Source organism: Equus quagga, chromosome 7 (genome assembly GCF_021613505.1).
Source record: "Equus quagga isolate Etosha38 chromosome 7, UCLA_HA_Equagga_1.0, whole genome shotgun sequence".
NCBI classification, from domain to species: domain Eukaryota; kingdom Metazoa; phylum Chordata; class Mammalia; order Perissodactyla; family Equidae; genus Equus; species Equus quagga.
The window spans coordinates 83,264,074-83,285,898 of NC_060273.1; the positions used below are offsets into that span (position 1 = coordinate 83,264,074).

Genomic DNA, 21,825 nt, shown 5'->3' on the forward strand with positions numbered 1-21,825 from the left:
TTCTGTTTTATGGTCTTTTTTTCCCCCCCTCCACTGAGGCAAACCAGACTTATTTCTTTATTCATTCCTGAAGTTTATGCTATCCATACATACCTCACTGCCACACACACTCTTCTTTTTTTAAGAGATGAGTGAGAATCAAATCATAGGCAGCAGGTACCCTCCGGCTCATGGGAAGAGGCAGCCTTCCCCCAAAAAATCTGGCCTTATTTTAAAACTGACACCAGATACCACAGCTTGGTCCAGGCAGCCAGTTGATTTGTAGATTCTGTCTTCCAGGCTGCTAAGCGCACATTCTGTTTTTCTGGAGGGAGCATGAGGATTCGGTGTTCTAGACTTGAGGAACTGCCTTGCATATACCCCTCAAGAAATCTCATTAAATGATCAGGGATCCAGGTGAATCCCTGAACCACCTGGATCTATGAATCTCGGGCCGTGGGTATGCTCCTTTCTCCATGAACATAGCCTTTGCACTAGCACTGGCTGTGTGGCAGAAGGCTTGCCCTGGAGTCTCACCCTGTAAGCTGACTAGATTCCTTATTACTCTGAGTGTGAATTGTGGGCCCCTGCTGACTGGGAACAGTAGGCTTTGGCCTATCACCTACAGTCCTCACTTCCCCTTAAACCAGCTGTTTTCAGCTTCTCAGGTGGTTAGACAATGACTCATGCTTTCTTCTACTTTTGTGTTTACCAAATTATGACTATGTTCTACTTTTATAACAGAAAAACAGAAAACTGCTAATTAAAAAGTGTCCCCAGAGGACTGAGAGCTGGGACCCTGGAAGTCCTCTGCTGTCCTACTGGCCTCCTGCCCAGGTCTGTGCGTGTACTGCCAGAGGCTGTCTAGAGAGCAGTTCCCAGTGTTTAAGTTCTAATCTTTGGTACTTATATTATTGCTCTTAACAGCCTGATCCCTCAGACCTGGTCTTCAGCGGGTGCTATGGTGACTGTGGTCTGTTCTCAAGCTGCTCTGTGCAAAAGAATACCCAGCCCCGGTCAAGGAACCAACACTTAAGGGTTAACAAAAGCCAGGGAGGGGAACTTTCTCCCTAACAGATGGGTTCATCAGCCTCACCAGCACCAGGCCCCAGTAGTGCCCTTGCTGATCTTTCTGGCTTGCAAAAGATCCCTTGTACCCACCCCTGTGACTGACACTGTCTTCACTCTAAGGGCAACCTTCCAGCTGATGTTCCAGGGTGTCATCATCTGAAACCACAGCCTCATGTGCTCATGCAGGTACAGTCCTATAAGCAAAGCTCACTACCACACAGCAAGATTACTAATCTGTTTCTTCCTTGGAGGTGATATGCCAGGCTTTTAGCTGTAGGTGATGACATGGACTGCAGTCTCTGGAATTTTTCCTGTTCTCTGCCCAGGATAGTTATCAGGCCAAGAAGCTTCCTGTCCCTTGTAGTCTTTGAACTAACACCAACCCAAAAACATCAGTCTCCCAACTCAGTTTTGTAAAAACGACTTTATCCAGAGGCCAGCCAAAGAACTGCAAGCCTCTCTGCATTGACACTTTCCTGTTCAGCAGTGCTACTAGACCAATTCAGCTGGTGGGCTGCAGTGTTCTTGGCAAAAAAGCCTTGTTTGGAAAGGGGGAAGGGAAGAGGGTAACTGTATCCTTTGGGCTTCAGAAAGGAAGCAGTATTAAGAGGTCTGCCTTAAGTGCTCTTACGCTTGCATTTTGGCTGCCTTCAAGTCACCACAGAACTTCTTCCACATTTCAGAAAGAATGACAACTAAATGGTTCAGGTTGATGGAGCCTCAGAAGATTCTTTCAGAGACAGGCTCTGGTCCCCTCTAGACAAGCTCCCAACCCACTGGCACGTTAAGTTCCAGGTAAGACTTTAGATCAGCTAACTTCCCCCCAAAAGACTACAGAAACATCATACTTGTAACCAAGACCATCACCAATGCAAGGACCTCTCTAACCAGCTAAAAGATTAGTTGCTTTCTCTCAGCAGAGTACATTCTCTATATATTATTTTTCCCAAACATATTCCAAAAGTCATTGATGAATAAAAGCACCATGTGACCAAGCTTTAGTGCTCAGTCAATGGCAGAGTTCCTGAAAGCCGGTCCACACAGGCTTCTCCCCCAAGTCTGAATCCTCCATATGCCAGAGAGGAAGCTTGGAGCACTTCCTTCCAAGGTTCTTTATTTCAACCAGCAAGGAGCGAACACTGCTGAGCTGAGAGAGTCATGTACCCAAGAAGGTTTGTAATGACACATCTTGTGCATCTTTTTGGCCCAACTGAAGAAAAGCCCTAGCCCATGCTATGAACAAGAAATTTACAAACCTCAAGACATTACTGACAAAACTGTAGTGATGTGGGGAGACATTACTGAAAGAAGAATGGCACACACATTTAACTATGTATTCTTTTTCAAAGGATAGAGAAAAAAATTTGTCATATGCTAGAATAACTGAAGATGATTAGTCTGATCTTTCCCCTTATCTGACAACAGCTCAGTTTTTTCCTAACTAGGTGGGAACTGAAGTGACAAGGAATACCATCTTGGCACAAGGCCCCTGTCCTGAGGACAATTTCATTGTCCTTTAATAGCTTTCCAAATATTGACTTTCTATTTACATATGTAATCCCCACACAACTGAGATTCCTTTGAGACTTTGCATTGCTGAATGCATTAGAAAGGTATTGTAATAAATACCAAGACCTAAAACTTTGATCCCTATCTTTTAAAACTTGAGAGAATTGACAGATCAAAATACCTTATACATAACTCCAAACTGTGCTATGAGCCCCACAGTTCTCTCTTGAGAGTATTAAATGAGTAAGTAGACAAGTACCTTATTTACTGAGCACAAAACAGACTGTTACTAAATAAGGCACTTTTTAATAGATTGCTTTTCCACTACCTTCCACCTACATGAACAAGAATTTTTATATCAGTTCCAGAAGTTATTCATATTCATGGAACTTTTAACTTTTTTCCTGGGGGTATGTGTACAGACTGAAAGTTATTTCCAGGAAGGGAAAAAAATGTGGTAAGTAATAATCCTTTATATCAGAGACCAGAAAGTATTCCTACATCCAGACTTTACTTATTTACATAAAAAAAAAAAGGTGGAAAGTGGTGGTCAAGAAAACCTCTTCATTGGATAGATAAGTCTATATATAACTCTAAAGCAACTAAAGTATTTTCACAAATTGGATGAATACTTAAATTCAGTGGAATTTCTAAAACTGAACTCAATCCATTAATCTCTCTTAAGGGTTAGTAAAGTTACTGGCTGAAAGACCAGACTGCCTAGGTTCAAATCCCAGGTCTATCACTTACTAGCTGGTCAACCTTGAGCAAGTCACTTAATCTCTCTATACCTAGTTTCTTTGTCTGTAATAGAATAGTACCTACCCTCATAGCATTACTGTGAGTTTGAAATGTGATAATATATGTTAAAGTGCTTAGAATAGTGCCTTGTACAGTGTTGCATGTTAGAAGTAGTGTTACAGAGGAAGTGCATCACAAATGTATTTAAACTTTAACATGAATCTAAAATAAATAAATAATTAACTTAGTTCTATAGCCTCTTGCCATACCATACATTTATAAATTTACCCAGAGTTTGAAAGTAAACATTTTTTTGGTATGACATAACCTTGTAAATCGAGGGTTTACAGCTGCTACTCAACCAAAAAATAGGAATCTGTTCCAAGGCTGAAAAAAAACTGTCCAGAGTGAGAGATGGAATGTTCCTAAGAATTTTCTCCAATGGGAATGTGGACTAGGTATGAGTTTTATACATGTGTTGAATTTAGGAGTTAGAACTCACTGACTCCCTGCCCTTATAACTATCTATCAATACTTGAAATGTTTCAGTTTTAAATAGGGAAAGGAAAAGAGATTAAGGATAAAAATAGATTTTGAAGCAGTATCTAAACAGCATTTAATGAAATATAAGAGAAGACTCTCATAGCTACTGTGTTTAAGTCACTGGAGTAAATAAACGTCTATAGAAACTAATTTGTTTTAGAGCTAAATATAAAAGCATCACACATTTAATATGACCAAAAAGTACCTTTAAATAAAGTATCTTTTTTGGGGGCCATAATTCCAGTGAGTGAACTCTTATTTGTCTCACCCCAAAATCTGCCAAGTAATTTTTTGTTTTTTGCTTTGAGGAAGATTAACCCTGGGCTAACATCTGTGCCAATCCTCCTCTATTTCATATGTGGGCTGCTGCCACAGCATGGCTGACGGGTAGTGTAGGTCTGCACCAGGGATCTGAACCCGTGAATCTGGGCCGCCCAAGTGGAGCATGCAAACTTAACCACCAGGCCACTGGGCCGGCCCCCAAGTAATAACTTTTAAAGGGAAATATCAGCACTTATCTTTCCAGTGTTAAACTTTGCTTATTAATAAATAGAAACTGTAGATATGGCTATCCTACAGTCTTCCAACAGAGAAGAAATCAGTCTTCCAATGGAGAAGCTTATTAAACTAGTATGAAAATGACAAGAAACTCCTAGAGTTACTGAAATAACTGTTTTAACTATTAGAAAGACTACACAGGTGGTTCAACAGAATTTACTTGTATATTTTCCATTTTCTATACTATTTGAAGGCATAGGATAGCTTTGTATTAGCTTTCTACAATACTGTATTTTAAATTTATCCAGTAAACTAAGATGCAATACAACTTTTATACAACTTAGGAGATAAAAAAAAATCTCCACAAGAGAAAGCAACTCAGCAGGCCCTAATATTAAAACATTTTTCCAGAATAAACAGATAGGCAATTGCATTAAAAGGCAGTTTTCAAATATTTAAATTACACCAAGACCCCTTTCAAGTATCTGCCTTGCTCAAAACAATGCAATCATTTCTTATTCATTGTTAATAGTGGGGCATGGATTTTTGGTAAATGTTTATGGTTTTACTTTCTTCATTATAATGAAAGTCTTTTAAGGTGCTATCAAGCAGCAAAGTAAGTTGCATCAGCTCTCTGCTCAAGGTAGAGGTGCCAATTCCTCATGATAGAGGTGCAAATTGTGAATCGCAAAAGGTACAGTTTAACAGTAAGTAGTGCATGAAGAAACAGTAACAAGTAGCCTAAATACAGAGTTGGACAGACTCAAACCAGTTATGTCTATAATTGCTCAACTGTAACTGATAGAGGTACATTCAAATTAAAGTTTGAGATTATAACTGGTGTTTAGAATCAAATTTGAAGAATTTCTTGATAAAATATAAATCTGTTCTTTTGATATTGAAAATGAAGCTATCAATTGATGGAGAGCTAGAGACTTATTAACCCCTCCTACACAGATATGGAAATAAGTGACAAAGTCTCTTGCACTGAAGTTATGTATTTTAACAGCTTTACATGTAATATTCATATATAAAAAACTTTAAGTGCTTTTCTCCAATTTAAAAATCTAAAGAATTCAAAAATAAGGCATTCAATATTTGAAAAAAGTACAGATTTACAAAATGTGTATATTCTGTCATGAAAACTTCACACCAACATTATACACTTGGAAAAAAATACAAACAGGATATATTACAAATTTATGTAAGCAATAACTTAGTTCACACCATGCAATAAAAAGTACATTAATCAAGATACACAAGCTGTTGTAGGTTCTAAACTGAAGGACTTTTTTCTGCAGAATCCTTAAAACCTGTGGCACTTAAAATTTGTTAGCCTTTCTACTGAGAGGTAAATTATACACAACAATGATGAAAAAGATTAACAGACCAGTTGTCTATTATGAATCATTCCAGCTTTGTTCAACAATGGCTGAAACTCTTTTCTCATATTCTCGTTTGTTTTCCTGATAAAGCTGTGCTGCCTGGCTATTGGCTGGACTGTTTGGATTTGGTTCATCCAGCAGAGACTAGAAGGAAAGAGGGGAAAAAAACAGATTTGGAGTTATTTTTTAATATCAACATGGCTCAGATATGGAGCACAGAAATTATACAGAACAACAGAAATTATTCAATGAAGAAATGGCAGAAATTAGTATGTTACATATATTTTGATCTAAATATTTTCAGAAATGGCTTGATAAATACAGTAAGAAGTTTCCTGCTGCTAGAGAACTTAAGCTTCCACAACAGCTCTCAATTGCCTTAAGACTTCTTTGTTTTTCAAAGAAATTGGAAAAGAACATTCTTCAGCATATTGACACATTAACGAGGAAATAAACAGCTTGATTTAGTTAATAAACAATACCTATACATAGATTAGCAACTAACATTTTACGCTTTAAATTCTTTAAACCAAAATTAAACTCTTTATTACTGTGGTTACTTTGCAAATGTCTGACAGTAAGTTGGGTAGTAAATCTCGTTTCCTTTAATCAACAAAACATATACATCTGGCAGGAAGGGAATGGAATAGAAAGGTTGAAAACAATGTTTAAAAGATGACCTGAATAAAAGTGGAAGTGTAATGGAAGAAAGCTTTAAAAAGGTCACAAACCAAAATGTTTCTTCTGCTTCTCTCAAATCCACAAAACTAAAACATGCCTCATTCTACCCCTCCCCAAACTGTCATTCAAGGTCAATTCTGAAAATTCTGCCAGAGTGCTTTAGCACATAGTAACACTACTTTCTTCTTAAAAAATTTTTCCTTCTTCTCCCAAAGCCCCCCCCAGTACATAGTTGTGCATTTTAGTTGTGGGTCCTTCTAGTTGTGGCATGTGGGATGCTGCCTGAGCATGGCTTGATGAGCTGTGCTAGGTCCATGCCCAGGATCCAAACTGGCAAAACCCTGGGCTGCCAAAGCAGAGCGTGCAAACAAAGCAGAGCACCACTCAGCCACGGGGCTGGCCCCACCACATTCTTTTTTAAAACAGCATTTCCTGGATGGGGCAGCACACTCAATGCTTCTCCACACTCGGCAGTTTCTTGAGGTCCCTATGGTTTTCTAAGCAATTATCTTTCTCTCCCCATAAGAAAATTTTTCATTCTTCTCTACAACCTCTGGCTATGCCTCATGGGCATGACTAATACTTGACCTTGTGAGAACACTTAACTTACACATGATCAGAAAAATGACTGTGGATTTGATCCAATGTGGTCAGTAACAAAAAGGCAAACTAGCTGTCTGAAAATCATGGGTTTTTTCAGACAAAGCTCTGTCTGAGCTCTGGCATTTGTTAACTGGGTGCTAGGAAGGTTAGTTTGCTGACTTGGTCCTTCAGATTGCTCCTAAAGGAGCTGACTATCCCACAGAATCTTGAAAAATTATGATGCATCCTAACACACACTTACCTGAATTGATGTTAAAATAGAAGATACATCATATGTTGGACTCCATCGATTCTGAAGGATATCTAAACATATGCTACCATCAGCATACACTGCAAAGACAACACTAAAATTGGTTACATATTAACTTTGTCATATCTAACAGTTACAAGAAATCTTTACCACAAAAAGAATGCTTGGCCCAGTCAGAAGTTTTGAACATTAGTCACTAAACCCTTCTATCCCACAGGAAAACCAGTCTTAAAAACTTAGGTCTCTTATTTTGCAACTTTTCATCAGGAAGCTGAGAGTTAAAGTTTTTCAACACATGCCATATGGCAAATCTATTTAAATTCCATATTTCTAAATATTTTTACATAAAACTTAAAAAAAAAGCTTATTTTTAAAGTTTTTTTGCTGAGGAAGATTAGCCCTGAGCTAACATCTGTGCCAATCCTCCCCTGCCTTATATGTGGGTCGCTGCCACAGAATAGCTGACAAGTGGTGTAGGTCCATGCCCAGGATCCAAACCCATGAACCTGGGCCGCTGAAGCAGAGCATGCCAAACTTAACCACTAGACCACTGGGCCCGCCCAAAAAAGCTTATGTTTTGACATAGCAATTCCACACCCAGAAATTACTCTAAAAGAAATAATTATGGATATGCACTTTTATTTACAGGATGTTCACTATAGTACTATTTATAAGAGAGAAAAATTAGAAACTACCTTGTGGTGCATAAAGAGGGGACTGACTAAATAACGGTACATTCATGTAACCATGAGAAATGATATACATCTACCTTATGTTGATTAATGTAGCAAGACATCCACAATGTCTTGCCTTAATAAGTTTCAAACTATTTATATAGGATAATTCTATTTTTGTAAAGAATTACATATAAATATTTTCATTGAAAGTATATGCAGTCACAAAAACATCTGTAAGACTAAATGCCAAAATTTAAGTAGTGGATATCTGTAGGTAGTGGAATTATAAAGGATCTTATTTGCTTTATCTTTTCTTATACTTTATATTTGTTCTTGCAATAAGTATGCATTCTTTTCACAGTCAAAAATAAAAATCAAGTGATTAATATGTTTTACAAGTTTTTAACATTTGGGAGGCTTTTTTTCTCTTTTGAACTGATTATGTGAAAACATAAACAACAAACATAAATTTTTATCCACTTGCAAGACTATGTATCTGTACAATAAATTTCCAAAGGTAGAACTGCTGTGTTGACAAAGGGCAAATGCATTTAAATGTTACAGATACTGCCCAATTGTGGAAAGCTTCATGGATCAAGCCAGATCACTCTACATAAAATCAGGAATAAGTGAGGCTTTTGTGGGGAGAACAAGCAAACCACACTTAAACGCCGTCATTCCTCAGGGTTCTATCCTTGGTCCTCTTCCTTCTTACTTTTTAGACACCCTCTGGGCAATGTTATTCACTCCCATGGCCTCTGTTACTATCCCTGTGCTAGGTACTTCCAATTGTTAGCTTTAGACCAGATTTAACCCTCAGTTTTAAAGCAGCATGGTCAACCGCTTACCATCTATCCCACAGGAACATCAAACTTAGCAAGCCCAAAGCAAAAATCATCACCTCTATAAAACTCATTAAAGTATAAAATGATTTTAAAGCTGTGACCTAGTAACTATTATTGAGAAATAATTCAAAAGTAAAGTAGAAACTAAACATCCATCAACTGATAAATGAATAAAAAAAATACAGTATATCCATACAATGGAATATCATTTAGCAATAAAAGGAAATGAGGTACAGATATGTATTAAAACATGGATGAACCCTGAAAACTATGCTAGTTGAAAGAAGTTAGTTATAGGGGCTGGCCCCTTGGCCAAGTGGTTAGAGTTCTAGCGTTCCGCTTCGGTGGGCCAGGGTTTGTGGGCTCGGATCGTGGGTGCGGACCTATTCCACTCATCAGCCATGCTGTGGAGGCATCCCACGTACAGAGTTGGGGAGGACTGGCACAGATGTTGGCTCAAGGCTAATCTTCCTCAAGCAAAAAAAAGGAGGAGGATTGGCAATGGATGTTAGCTCAGGGCAAATCTTCCTCACAAAAAAAAAAAAAAAGTTAGTTACAAAGGACCACATATATTATTGATTTCATTTATATGAAATGTCCAACAGGCAAATCTTTAGAGACAGAAAATAAGTCAGTGGTTGTCTAGGTTGGGGGGTGGGAGGTGGGCTGGGAAAATGAGCAGAGCTGCTGATAGACATGGGACTTTTTGGGAACGGTGATAAAAGGTTCTAAAATTGGGGCTGGCCCCGTGGCCAAGTGGTTAAGTTCTTGCACTCTGCTTCGGCGGCCCAGGGTTTCGTCGGTTCGGATGGCACTGCTCATCGCCATGCTGAGGTGGCATCCCACATGCCACAACTAGAAGGACCCACAACTAAAAATATACAACTATGTACCTGGAGGGCTTTGGGGAGAAAAAGGAAAAAATCTCCAAAACAAAAAAAAGGGTTCTAAAATCGACTATGGTGATGGCTGCACAACTCAGTGAATATACTAAAAGCCACTGAATTATACAATTTAAATGAGTGTATAGTATGGTATGTGAATTGTATTTCAATAAAGATGTTTTAAAAAAAGTAAACCAGAAAGTTCCCTATGAATTCATTAAAGTTGAAAATCCTACACCTGTACAACACATATATCCTCCTGCACATTCTACAGTCCTTCTCACCTTTACACCTTTACAGAGTCCCCTTAGTACAATCTGGGTTGATTCAATTCCAAGTCTAAGCCAGACAAAGCTACAGTGGAATAAATGGTAAGTGACTTGGAAATTTCCTCAAAACAGAAACAGAAAATAAGATTGAACCTGTCTTGGTTTAGAAAAAAAAAAAAAAAGGCAGCTAAAAGGAAAAAGCAACTTCACAACAATAAGGCACCACAGGTTAAATCTATTATTGGGAAGTCACCTTGATTCCACATACACAAACACACCTCCCCTCTGAGTAGGGAGCTCTATCTGCCTGTAGCCCACTTCTGTAGTCTGCAGTGCTAGTCAATAGGACCTCTGAAAACGCGCCTCCTGAAAGTGAGCTAACTGACAGGGAAGACCACATTTAAATGAGCAAAGGTTACACAAAGGAGAGCGAGCTTAAATATTTCGGAAAATAAGTCCTTCATATAGTAATTTATATCCAGGCATGTAAATGTAGTAGAAGTAAAGAGCAAGAAGTCAGGGAAGAGCAAATTTAATTACAAAAGAGTCACTCAGCAATCATTTATGGAAAATAGTAATGAAAAACTTCTAAAAGTGAAAATAGGAACAAGAGAGGAAAAAACGGAAAAATGTATTAAAAAAAGCCTTCAAAATATACAAACCTTTGACCCAGATCCTACTTCTAAAAACTTATTCTAAAGAAATATTCATGAGTATTTGAGATCTATTTTCAAGAATCTTCAAAGTGCTGCTTAAAATTGTAAACAACTGAAAATCACTAACAATTGGACACTGATTAAATTAGGTTAAACTCATACAACAGAACATTTTGCAGCCACTGAGAATGAGGCAAAAGAATATTAAATAAGGGAAAATGTTCATAGTAAATAAAAAAATTACTTTAGATACAACACCATCTCAATTTTGTATGAGCATTTATTTGTATTTTTTAAAAGCTAAATTTTAAGTGACAAATTCTTTTTGGCATCTTTCACATTTCTACAAATAGACATTAAAATCAGAACTTACTACAACAACTTTACCTCCAATTTGGAACCTTGATAAGATTTCAGACTACAAAAATGTGGCAAATACTGATGTGGAAGCAACAAGTAGAAGTGGGCCCTAATAGTTAGAAGTATAGAGCAAGACCTAAAAGGAAGGAAACAACTCTTTTCTCCCCCTATCATTTGCAAAGTCTAATAAATTGCTACTTACCATTCGGATGAAACATTTTGGATAAAAACCTAACAGTTGGTGGTTTATTTGGATATTCTTCAGAAAATTCTATTACTAGTTTAAAAGTACCTAGATAGAAAACAAACCAAAATAACTGTAAAGACAAGCGTAACTTTTAAATCTCTTCATCAATAAATTCCCAACCCCATACTGGTTTTTGTGTAACCACACAAAAACTAATGTCAATTTTGGTTTAGCACATAAAACATAGTGAATATACTTCTATTTATGTTAGACTGACAACACACAGCATTGGCAAGCACTTAGGGAACAAACACTTTCATATGCTATTGGTGGGAATGTTGACTGTCATATTTTTGGAAGAGAATTTGGCCCTAGCTATCAAAATTTAAAATGCACATTTGGGGAACTACAGATAGTTTATTACCGCTTAGAAGGGGTGCCAAAGGATTCTGAGAGAGAATGACTACCATATGACAAAGGACTCAGATTAGTGCATGGGCACTGATGTGAAAGGTCTGTTCTGTGCCCATACCAATCCCTTCAATATGCCAAGAATCAGTAAATATTAGTGAAATTGCCTACTGTTGGTTATAGACCAACATAGTACATTTTGGTCAGTCTAAATCAGTATTTTATGGTCAACCGAGACACAGGCATTTTTAAAAATTATGCATTTGTACCAAAGTCAATCTGTTTATAGTGTACAAAGAAGTTAAGAACTCTCAACTCCCATTCCAAACCTATTACGCAGAAATAACCACTATTAATGGTTTTGTGTTTGTGTTTCTAGACAACTTCTGTGTTCACTCACTATCCAGAGTCCTTTTATTTTGAGGAAACCCACCTAAAGGTTGGAGAGGTTCTCTAACTTCAACCCCTTGGACATACTCAAAAAATTGAGACATTCCTAATCAAGTCAGTAGAAGTTTAAATCATTGCAGATGTCTCTACAAGGTTCTGTCCTTATTTCATCAAAGCAGTTAAAAACACAAAGCAAAATCCTTTCTCAGTCTAAATTCTAAGCTCCCGGCTTCAGTCTACCAAGATTAGAGGTATGTATCTAGTAAAATATTTTATCTTCACTAATCATACAATCTGGTACACAAACTCTACCTCTTTATATTTTTTTTGTTGTTTGGAAATTTGAGATTAGGGAGGCCAAGGATACAAGCAAAATCAAAGATGATATCTATTTCACATTTTTATATATTAACAGAGATACTACGAAAAGTACAATTAGTGAAGATAGCCTTATACCTAATTATGTATTTTTAAAGTCTACCTTTTAATGTTCTTTAATTACAAAAATATGCAAAGTAAAAATTTTTGCAAATGCAAATATGAACCAGCTATTTTTAAGGGTTTTTTTTTTCCTATTATGGGGTCTCAGGACCCTTTTACACTCTTACTTCCAACGACAGCCAAGTTTCCAATTCTGAATGTGAAGCTGGGAAGAGATGCATGCAATAGCGTACCATTTTATGGTATTTCCACCAAAACTGAAAAAGAATTTCATTTTAAAATATTGGGTCTTTAATGACCAGCTTGCAAAAATTCCCCAAATTTTTAACAATCTGTTCTCATGAATCAGTACAAGCTGCCTCTAGCACACCATTGACTAGAACTATCACTATCTGTTGTATTAGAAATTATAACTCAGAAAACCTTAAAATATTTATTCATTAATAACTATATACTCATTACCTATTAACCTAAGTAACGTTTAATGAAAAATAACTATACTCCTCCCTAAAGTTAGTGACAAGTATAGCACTGTTTTACATTTTTACAAATCTCTTTAATGACTGGCTTAATAGAAGAGACAGTTGGATTCTCTTAGCTGCTTCTGCAATCAATCTGTTACAATATGCTGTTCTGACTGAGGTACATCAAGAAAACCAGGCCTCATGCAAATATGTAAATGAAAAAGGATGGATTATTTTCATAGCCTTTTCAGATAATCATAGATATTCTTTTTTGATATTACACCAAAGAAATGGCAGGTTTTTAAAGGTTAGCTTCAATGTAGAATCTGAAACTATATAAATAAACTTTTTGCATCAGTTACATTAAAATCTGTTGCACACTGCATATATTTTTTATCTATCCATAATTTTCTAATATTATACATTGGTCATTTGGAAAATATTGGTTCATTGAGCTACGTAAATCTTCTAAATTTCCCATAGTTCATTATATACCACCAAAAAAAGAAATCACAATAGGAAATACCACCTACTGATCTCATCAGAGAAGTCTTACAGTATTGGGAAGCCATCATTTTATCAGTACGTGATAAATATTGTCACTTTCCTTGACCTAATAGCTCACTTAGGTCACTTTTGAGAATATGGCTGCCAAATACTCAAATCTAAATAACCACAGTTTGTCTGTCAGTCATTCTTTCAAGTAAAAATGTCCCATGAAAAAAGCAATAATTCAAGTTGCAACTCAAACAACTGCAGAAGTGCTTTTCCCTCCAGACAATCATCATACTTTAGTATGCAAGAGAAGTGCTTTATTCATATTTCCCAGTTCATCACATACAATATTAAAAAGACATATACTCAAAGGTCAGAATTTAATAATATTAATAATTTCTACCTTTTCATCAAGACATTTTTAAAGGAAACTGGCCTCTTTTAAAATGCAAATAATACGGTGAATATTAGTACAGTTTGGTGCCACTGTCTAGGCTTGTGCCAAGATGCTAAACTGTTTAGATCCAGCTTTAGCCACTAGTGCTTTTGTACCATCAGCGTAAATGTTAATACAGTCAAAAAGGCAAATAATGTCTTACTATTAGTATGAAGACAGTTTTGATCACCTGGAACCCTTGAAAGGGTCTCAGGGATCTTAAAGGGTTTAAGACCCCCTTAAAAACCCTCTCGTATATGGTGAAAAAGCTGAAGCCCTTAAGTACTCCTCCCTTCAATTCCTCACCCCCACCTAGATATGTGGTACATAACCCTTTAACACACAAATACACATACTTGCATGTATGTATTTAGTAAAAGTGAAATACTACAACATACATTATTCTGCAACTTTTTTGTATCCTCAGACATGTCCACAACTACCTTATTCTTTAACAGGTACATAATATTCCAGAGTCTAGATATATCATAATTTGCTCAACCATTTATTTCCCTTACTGGACATTCATGTTACCTCTTTAAAAATAGTGCTGCAATCAATATCTCTGTACAAATATCCTTGATGGGTTAATTCTGGAGCCATTTTGATAATTAAAACAAACTTATTTAATAATTTTTAAAAAATCCATGCCGTGGTTAGGGAAAATCTCGGTACCTGGTTAAAATCAACCTGAGAAGCTCAATTATAAATACATATTAGAACTAGCTTCCCATTTTCCTGGCTTTTGGTGAAAATACTTAATTTAAGATGCAAAAGATTATGCAGAATGCTGACTATTTATGGCTGTTAAATGCTAGCTATATATGAAGCTACTGGCAGCTTAGTATGTTTAAGAACAATTTCAGCTCAATACTCTATCAATATAGATAAAGTTAAAAACGCATGATTACCATGCTAGTGTTTACCTCAGGGACATCTTTAGCATGCTACAAGGCCTTCTAAATTTAAACTATTCTCAACACAGACTCTAGCCTCTAAGCTTACAGTTCTACAGCCAAATATCAAAGTAACAGAGGGCACTGGCAAGGGAAGTGATTAAGCTGATGTGGGAAGAAAGTCCTCTGTAAACTACAAATTCTCAGTGGCATTATTTAGTTTTAATTTGACTTATTCACAATAGAAAACAGCTTTAAGTAGATACATTGGTGTTACAATTTCCTACTTAAAAGCAGTCTCTTAATACTGTAAAAACAAAATGAAAATCACTTACCATCTTCAAAGGGTGTCCCTTCTGGTCTGAAAACAAGAAGATTTCTGATTAAAAGAAGTTTTTCATTCTGCTTTTCCCTGATTTTCAAGAGTGGAAAGGATAAACTCAAACAGAGAAAGAGGGGCTCATTCTAATGATGTGTGGAGTTTTTAAGATATTGTTAGTTTAATATCATCTTAGCCCTGGATTTTATAGATGTAGGCAATAAAGGGAACTTTCATTTTCTAAGTTTTCCTTTTAGGGTGGTTTCACAAAAAAACCTGTCATAATTTTAGCACAAAAAGAATTCAATTCAGTTCATAATTACCAACCAGTCATTTTGTAAATATGTTTACTCTTAAAAACTCATATTTTCAATTTATATCAATAAGATGGAAATCAATATCCTTTAGTTTAAGATAATCATGACATCAAACTGAAGTGTCCTGCTTTTCAACAGAGCAGTATCTCTTGTTCAAATTGGCTGGACATAACTAATGTCACCAAGAAAGCCAGTTTCTTTTGCGCGAATCTTTTCCTTGCCTCCATATTCCAATTTCATCTTTCCTAAGCAGCAGCTTGAAGTTTAATTACTTGCAAGGCACATTCAAGATCTCAAAGAAGCACTCTAACAGTTTGAATCTAACATGATTGCTTTACTTTTAGAAGGGTGAAAACAATGCTCGTTTTTCTGAGTCTTTAATATAGATGTTTATTAACCGATTCAGTGGCAACTCAAAATTCTATTAAGGAAAATATTCCTTTAAAGTTTTAGTGCAAAAACTAGTTTTAAAAGAGTGAAAGAAAAAAAGATCAAGTCCAGGGAAACCAAAGAAAAGACATAAGGAAATTTTGAATTAACAAGTATACATGCAATATATTTAACATGTAAAACACAGCTGCTTCTCAAAAGGCTTCATTCAGTTATTTCATGCTGGGCTGTGAAACATTTTTATTTAAATTCTTGCCACAGTGCAAGTTTTCAGTATTTCTGGTTCCTAGCCTTTTTACAGCTCCAACAGAATGCAAGCAAAAACATCTGCTTGGTACATTTTGTACAAAATAATCTATCGTTTCTCCTTTAGTTTCAAATGGTATTTTTATCAAGTAAAACCCAAAGTGATTATAAAATCATACACAATTACATCAAAACGCAAATAAATTAAAAAAAAAATTTTTTGTAACTGCCAAAACACTTACCAGAATGTTTTTTTCTAACTTATCCTTGAAGTTTCTGTAAGATCCCTAATTCCACCTCAGTCTCTTTTCCTAATTGTTATACATCCACTTTTCTTGAAGAATCACCACACCTATCACTTGTTTTATCTTTCAACTCACCCAAATATAACTGCATTCCACTGCATGATGTTGTTTTCAGACGGTGCGCCACTGACACCGACAGGTGGGTCCTCTTGCAATCTAGAAATCCAGAGTAGTAATTTTAAAAGTTGAACATTAAGGCCACAAAGGCAGCCAAAAAGAACACCTACGGACTCTATACTATCTACTTTGAGAGAGAAACTAAATCCACTTTCTTGTTCTTGTGCTGAGCTGGAACAAACCAAATGCCTTATTTAGAAAAAAAATCGACCAGGTATATACTTATTAAATACCTCTCCAAATTATCTAAAATTGCAACAGGCTTGAGAATCATCCCTCTTCAAATAGCACTGAGTTTAAGATATGTCTTCAAGAACTGATGTATATAGACTGCCCTCAACAAAAAAAAAACCCTCAAGGTGCAAAAATATTTTTACAGAACAATCAACTGTACTGCTGTAATCAGCAAAGATTGTGAGAGTCCTGACCACAGCTACTTGTACAACATGGCCACCAGAAACAACACCCCAGAACAAAAAAACTCTCAGTATAAATACTAAACGACTGAAAACACTTATATTCAATTTAATTAAGGAAACTAGTTTTAGGCAGGAGAGTGACTTTACCCCACCAGCCTCAATTAGCAATGGCTTTTCAAGTAATCAAAGCTTCAGTTAGGTTTTCCATTAGCCCCTATTGTAAAGGCTCTACACTAACACTAAATTTACCTTTGCGATCAGAAGACAATACAAAGCTACCTTCAGACATTTGCCACAGTCAAATTCTTGTAACCCGAAGACCCTTGGAAAACTACCAGAGGTGCCATGTGTCCAACTCAGAATTAAACAGAGAAACCAAGTAAGAAACCAGGGTAAAAACAGACACAAACTGGATGTTTTAGTAGTTGAATTTCACTCATGGAAGCTGATCTGAAGTCTATTGATTTTAAGCTTTAGAACACGAGGTTTGCACCAAAAACCCATCTCCTTTAAAAGACTGTCATCTCAGGGAAAAATAAACACTACATTTTACATAGGGATATACACGTAGTGACTATCATGAAATCAGTCCACATAAAAATTGTTCTTGTAGTCAACCTCAACCAGATTAGGCCACGACGAACAGAGCCTTAAAGGAATCATGCTGCCTGATGTCCACCAAAGGCAAACGGCTAAGAGAAGTTACAAATATATTTAACGATAAATCGGCCAAAGCCCAAAACAGTGGCTTCCAAACGCCTCACCTTCGGCTTTATAATGGCGAAGTTGAGAGGTTACTTCCTGAGCGGCTGATAGTAAGTTTTTACACCAGACATTTTGTCTCAATCAGGGCAGATCTCCCCAGAAACACACTTAAAATGTGCAAAGGATAGCACTGCTAAGTTTTCTCACTTTCTTCCGTACTTCCAAATATTCAATCAAGGGTAAACAACCTAAAAAAACTCACTTCCTCCTCACTAACCCCACCACCTCCTAACAAAACCCTGTTTTACAAAAGCAGGCCCAGGGAGTATCAGTTAGCGCCGGTCTCAAGGAAGGCATTTTTCCAGACCGTGGAGGCTATAGTCAGGGCTTTATACAGCAGGCCACCGAGCTAAATTCCAGAAGGTACTGGCAGCCGGGTTGCCAGCCTGAGGCAGTCTCCAAGCCAGTTCTCAAGGTCCTTTCCGGCGGGCGGGGGAGAGTCGGGTTTCGGAGGATGGGTTAACCACCTCCGGACCTAGCGCTGCAGACCCCACCCTCACTGCGGCGGGGGGCGGGGGGGTCGTCCCAATCCTGCCCCTCAGAAGAGACCGCAAAGCCATCGAACAAAGCTGACTGGTGCGGCAAGCGGGCAAAACGCTTCTGCAAGAACTCGCTCCTACGGGACCGGGAGGGGGCACCGCAGGCGCACAGGCGGGGGATGAGGTTTGCGCTCTAGGGCGAGACGTCGAGCAGCTGGTCCAAATGAGCAGCAGGGAATCCTAGGACAGCCCAAAACCACCTTTTTACTTTCGGGGGGGCGGGGGAAATGGGGTCTCGAAATTTTTTACGTCGAAAGAGTGACCAAGTAAGGATGAGGGAGTGCGGCCAGGACTGGGCTTCCGTCCGTCCCGCTGGGCCCACAGCCGGCGCTCTTAGGGTCAGGGGACGGTGTCCCGGATCCCCGCCCTGCTGTCCCGCAGCTTTGGGGAGGAGCCGTCATCCAGGCGAAGAAGAGGGCCCTTACCGCTTGAAATCCCGCATGAGCCTCCTCCGGGCCGGGGTCGACATGCTCCGCAGCTGCCCCGCGGTCAGTCTGAAAGAAAAGAGTCCCGCGCAGCCCCCCCACCCCCCGGCGCGGCGGCCGAATCACTGTGGGTCACCGCCGCCGCCGAGGTTGCACAAACAACCCTGCAATGACGTCTCCCTCCGCCGCCTCCAGATCCCTCCGCCCTCCGCCGGTACCACAGAGTGAGGGGTGGGGGCAGAGGGGGTGGGGGAAGAGGGGGTGGGCCGTATGAGAGCTCGTTATGGGAGCCTTTCAGCAGGACCCTATTCATTTTGTCTTCCTGAACTAATCAACAAATTAGTGTTCTCCGTGATCAGACTGGAGATTGTGGATTAAGAGACAGCGAAACCGAAATACCACTCTGTCTCTCCCCCTTTCAGTAGTTTAGGTTCGACCGGGTGGAGAGAGAGGGACACATCCGGGGCCAGAGATTTCAGCGAAAGGAGGTGGGATGACGTAAGATCACGTGACCGACGGCGACGTTGTCAACAATCCACCCCTGAGGGGGAGGGGACGAAGTATCTAGAACCACGTGTCCCTATGACGCCATTAGAACGGATCACGTGAGAGCGTCGCTTGGGTCTGAGTCTCAGCCAGGTCTATGAAATGGGTAGTTAATTTTACTGGGCTGAGGGTGGGGATAAATCTTTATTAGTTTTCCCTCCAGTTTGTCCCATGAACATGGACGGCAATTGAAGAGGTGTGGCGGAAGCAAAAGCTTGTTTTGCTTGTCTTTAAAAGGAGCCCCAAATAATTTGGATTTAAAATCCTCTGATTGGTTCAATGGCTTATCAACCCTGGTACGTGGGAAAGGTAGCAGGAAGGGACCTCAACTTTTTCTAAGTGCAGTATTGAATGCTGAGGCCCACACAAAGTAAAATCTGAAATTCTTCCTTAGGGCCACCAAATAACCTGTATGTGCATTACCCTGGGGTTTCCAGGGTTGGAAATTCTGGGCAAAGATAGAAGAACAGTGTACAAATTGTCCAAGGTTTGTTCACAATCCCTACTGATTCACGGAATTTTGTTTTTCCTTTATGGGTCTGCTCTCATTTGACGGTTTGTGGAACAGGTCATGGATTTGGCTAGGATGATGTATCGCTGTATTTATCAAGAAATGTCGGGATGAGATCTCAAGAGAGCAAGTGGATGGGTGGGTGGTTGTCAAAGAAACCTAAAAATGCGATTCAAATCTGTGGGGGAGATCAGGCAGACGGGTAGAGTTTATTTATCTAGCCTGGATAACTCATTTCAGGATTTCTACACTAGTAAGTAAGGTGCAAATGGGCATGAAATTCTCCCCACCAGGGGTCTCAGAGGTATTGACCCCTGGGGATTCTGACATTTCCTTCCCTCTGTTGCCTCCAATTCCTGGCTTCAGGTCTTGGTTGGTCAGTAGGACTCTGAGCTCTTTCATATCCCTTTGGGTAATTCTTCAGCCCAAGGTCGAATAGGAGGATGAAATAAGGACCTTAGCATTGCCCCAAGTTGCCCATAGTCCCATGGAACCAGAAAGGGCTAACTTTCCTCACACCTCCATTTCTTCAAACTCTGAGTTCTGTCTCTTGCTTTTAGTAGCTGCCTTGGTGATCAAGTTAGGCCTAACTCTTGATAAGTCTTGCTCTGCATTCACAAATGTGATTCTCTAAGGCAAAAGCTGAATGTTATTTTTTTGCCTTTCCGCCGTAGAAATCCTAATCCTCCCCATAGCTAAGGATGAAGACACACCAGTAGGGGTTACATGCAGTGAAATCCTAAAGAGAAACTTTTTTTCTTTAAATCTCTGTTATGTCATTTGACTAGCAATTTATACTTGTTTTGGAAACCCACAGTTTATGGTTTTCCAAAATGAAGTAACACTTTCAACAAAATCAGTGAAGGTGTTTCATTAAAGTCTTAGAGCAGTGTATAAGCAGAAATCATTGACTGTCCAGGTTAGCAGCCCTGCCGTAACCTATTTGTAGAAAGAATAGTTTTAAAGCTATAATTTTATACTCTAGTGATGCTGTAGCTCTGGATTGTGAGCTCACTGATGGCAGAGGCTGATTCATGCTTTGTCTCTTGCAAACATTTAGCCCACAAAAAATAATTAGTATGCTTATAGCAAGTCTGGGCCCACTATAAGATTTACCACGACATTCTTATTCACAGAAAGTATTTTGTAAGATGGTTGAATAACTTTTCAAAAGAAATGGCAATTTGGAATATTTTAGTGGTGATAAAAACCATGACCACCTCTCCTTTCTCTCCCAGTTCTTTCTCAGTATAAACCTTAGCAGCATAGAAACACTTGGGAAGCTTTTAAAATACCAATTCCTTTACCCTACCTCATTTAAATTAGGATCTTTGAAGGTGGGGCCTTTTTAAAAGTTCTCCAGGTGTGATCTTAATGTGAATGGTGGGGTGTGACCAACTGGACTAGAATTTATTGGATAATAATGATGCTTTCTCTTATTTAGGGGAATGAGAGTGAGATTTGGCCTTTTACATTTAACTTATTTTATAGGAAAGAGAAATGAAACCCCTAAGAAAGACAGCACTCTTGGGCACTTGCTCCATTGATATCCTTGTTATTCATTAGAGGCTGTCAGCCAGCAGAACCCCATGTCTAGTTCTTATGCAATTAGGTAACGGCCTTTTTTCTTTTTTTGGCCTTCTATGCCCTTGTATGTCAATCCGTGTGGTAGAACCCTTTGAATTATTTGCTTTCCCAAAGAGGGAGTTTTAGAGTTTTGACAGGTAATAAGGGAGTTTTTAAAAAGAAGGATTACCATAAATTTGAAAAAATTTAAAAGGACATAGCACGTATTCAAGGAATGTTCTTGATTTAAGAACCATCTTCTCCCCGTTTTAAGGATGAATGTCGAAAGCTGAGGTCGAACTCTATGGTCTATGGAATATTAACATAACTAGGTAGCTTAGAAAACTATAATTACACAAGACTTCCTCGGAAATCTCTTTTTTACAACTCTGCTTAATGACACCAGCCGTCCTTTTGGGATTTCCCCCTCCCCCCTCCCCAAGCGGCAGGTGTTCTCTGGCCTGGAAGCGTCCGCGACGCAGCTGGGACAAGCCGCTGCTCGGTTCCCCTACCCTAGAGAATAAGCAGTCACTCACGTTGCCGTCAAAACGCGGATCCTCCCCTATCTCGGCTCAAGGCCAACCTTGTGAGGAGGCCTTAAGTTGATCGACAGCGCCCCGTACTCCTCCACTCCCCCCCCCCCCATGCCAGTTTCCCCCTAGCGCCCGCCGGGAACTCATTGTCGCAGC

General features: G+C 38.7%; 1 protein-coding gene across 1 annotated transcript; it reads right to left on the bottom strand.

Annotated features, from left to right (window-relative positions):
• Positions 1–4,543: 4,543 nt before the first annotated feature.
• UBE2B (ubiquitin conjugating enzyme E2 B) lies at positions 4,544–21,691 on the bottom strand. The gene is made up of 7 exons (XM_046665661.1): positions 21,673–21,691; positions 18,514–18,582; positions 16,324–16,404; positions 15,007–15,032; positions 11,154–11,243; positions 7,252–7,340; positions 4,544–5,870 (listed from the first exon to the last, which is right to left on the bottom strand). The coding sequence occupies exons 2-7, from the start codon at positions 18,555–18,557 to the stop codon at positions 5,742–5,744; spliced, it is 459 nt and encodes a 152-aa protein (XP_046521617.1). The 5' UTR covers positions 18,558–18,582; positions 21,673–21,691; the 3' UTR covers positions 4,544–5,741.
• Positions 21,692–21,825: the final 134 nt, after the last annotated feature.

What these genes read in the sequence shown, in the direction of transcription:
- UBE2B (XM_046665661.1), bottom strand. Translation starts at nt 18,557, where the DNA reads ATGTCGACCCCGGCCCGGAGGAGGCTCATGCGGGATTTCAAGCG. An exon ending in TGGAATGCAGTTATATTTGG is followed by an intron (nt 15,033 to 16,323) that starts GTGAGTTGAAAG and finishes TCTTGTTTTCAG; the next exon opens with ACCAGAAGGGACACCCTTTG. An exon ending in AGGGACACCCTTTGAAGATG is followed by an intron (nt 11,244 to 15,006) that starts GTAAGTGATTTT and finishes TTTTCTATCTAG; the next exon opens with GTACTTTTAAACTAGTAATA.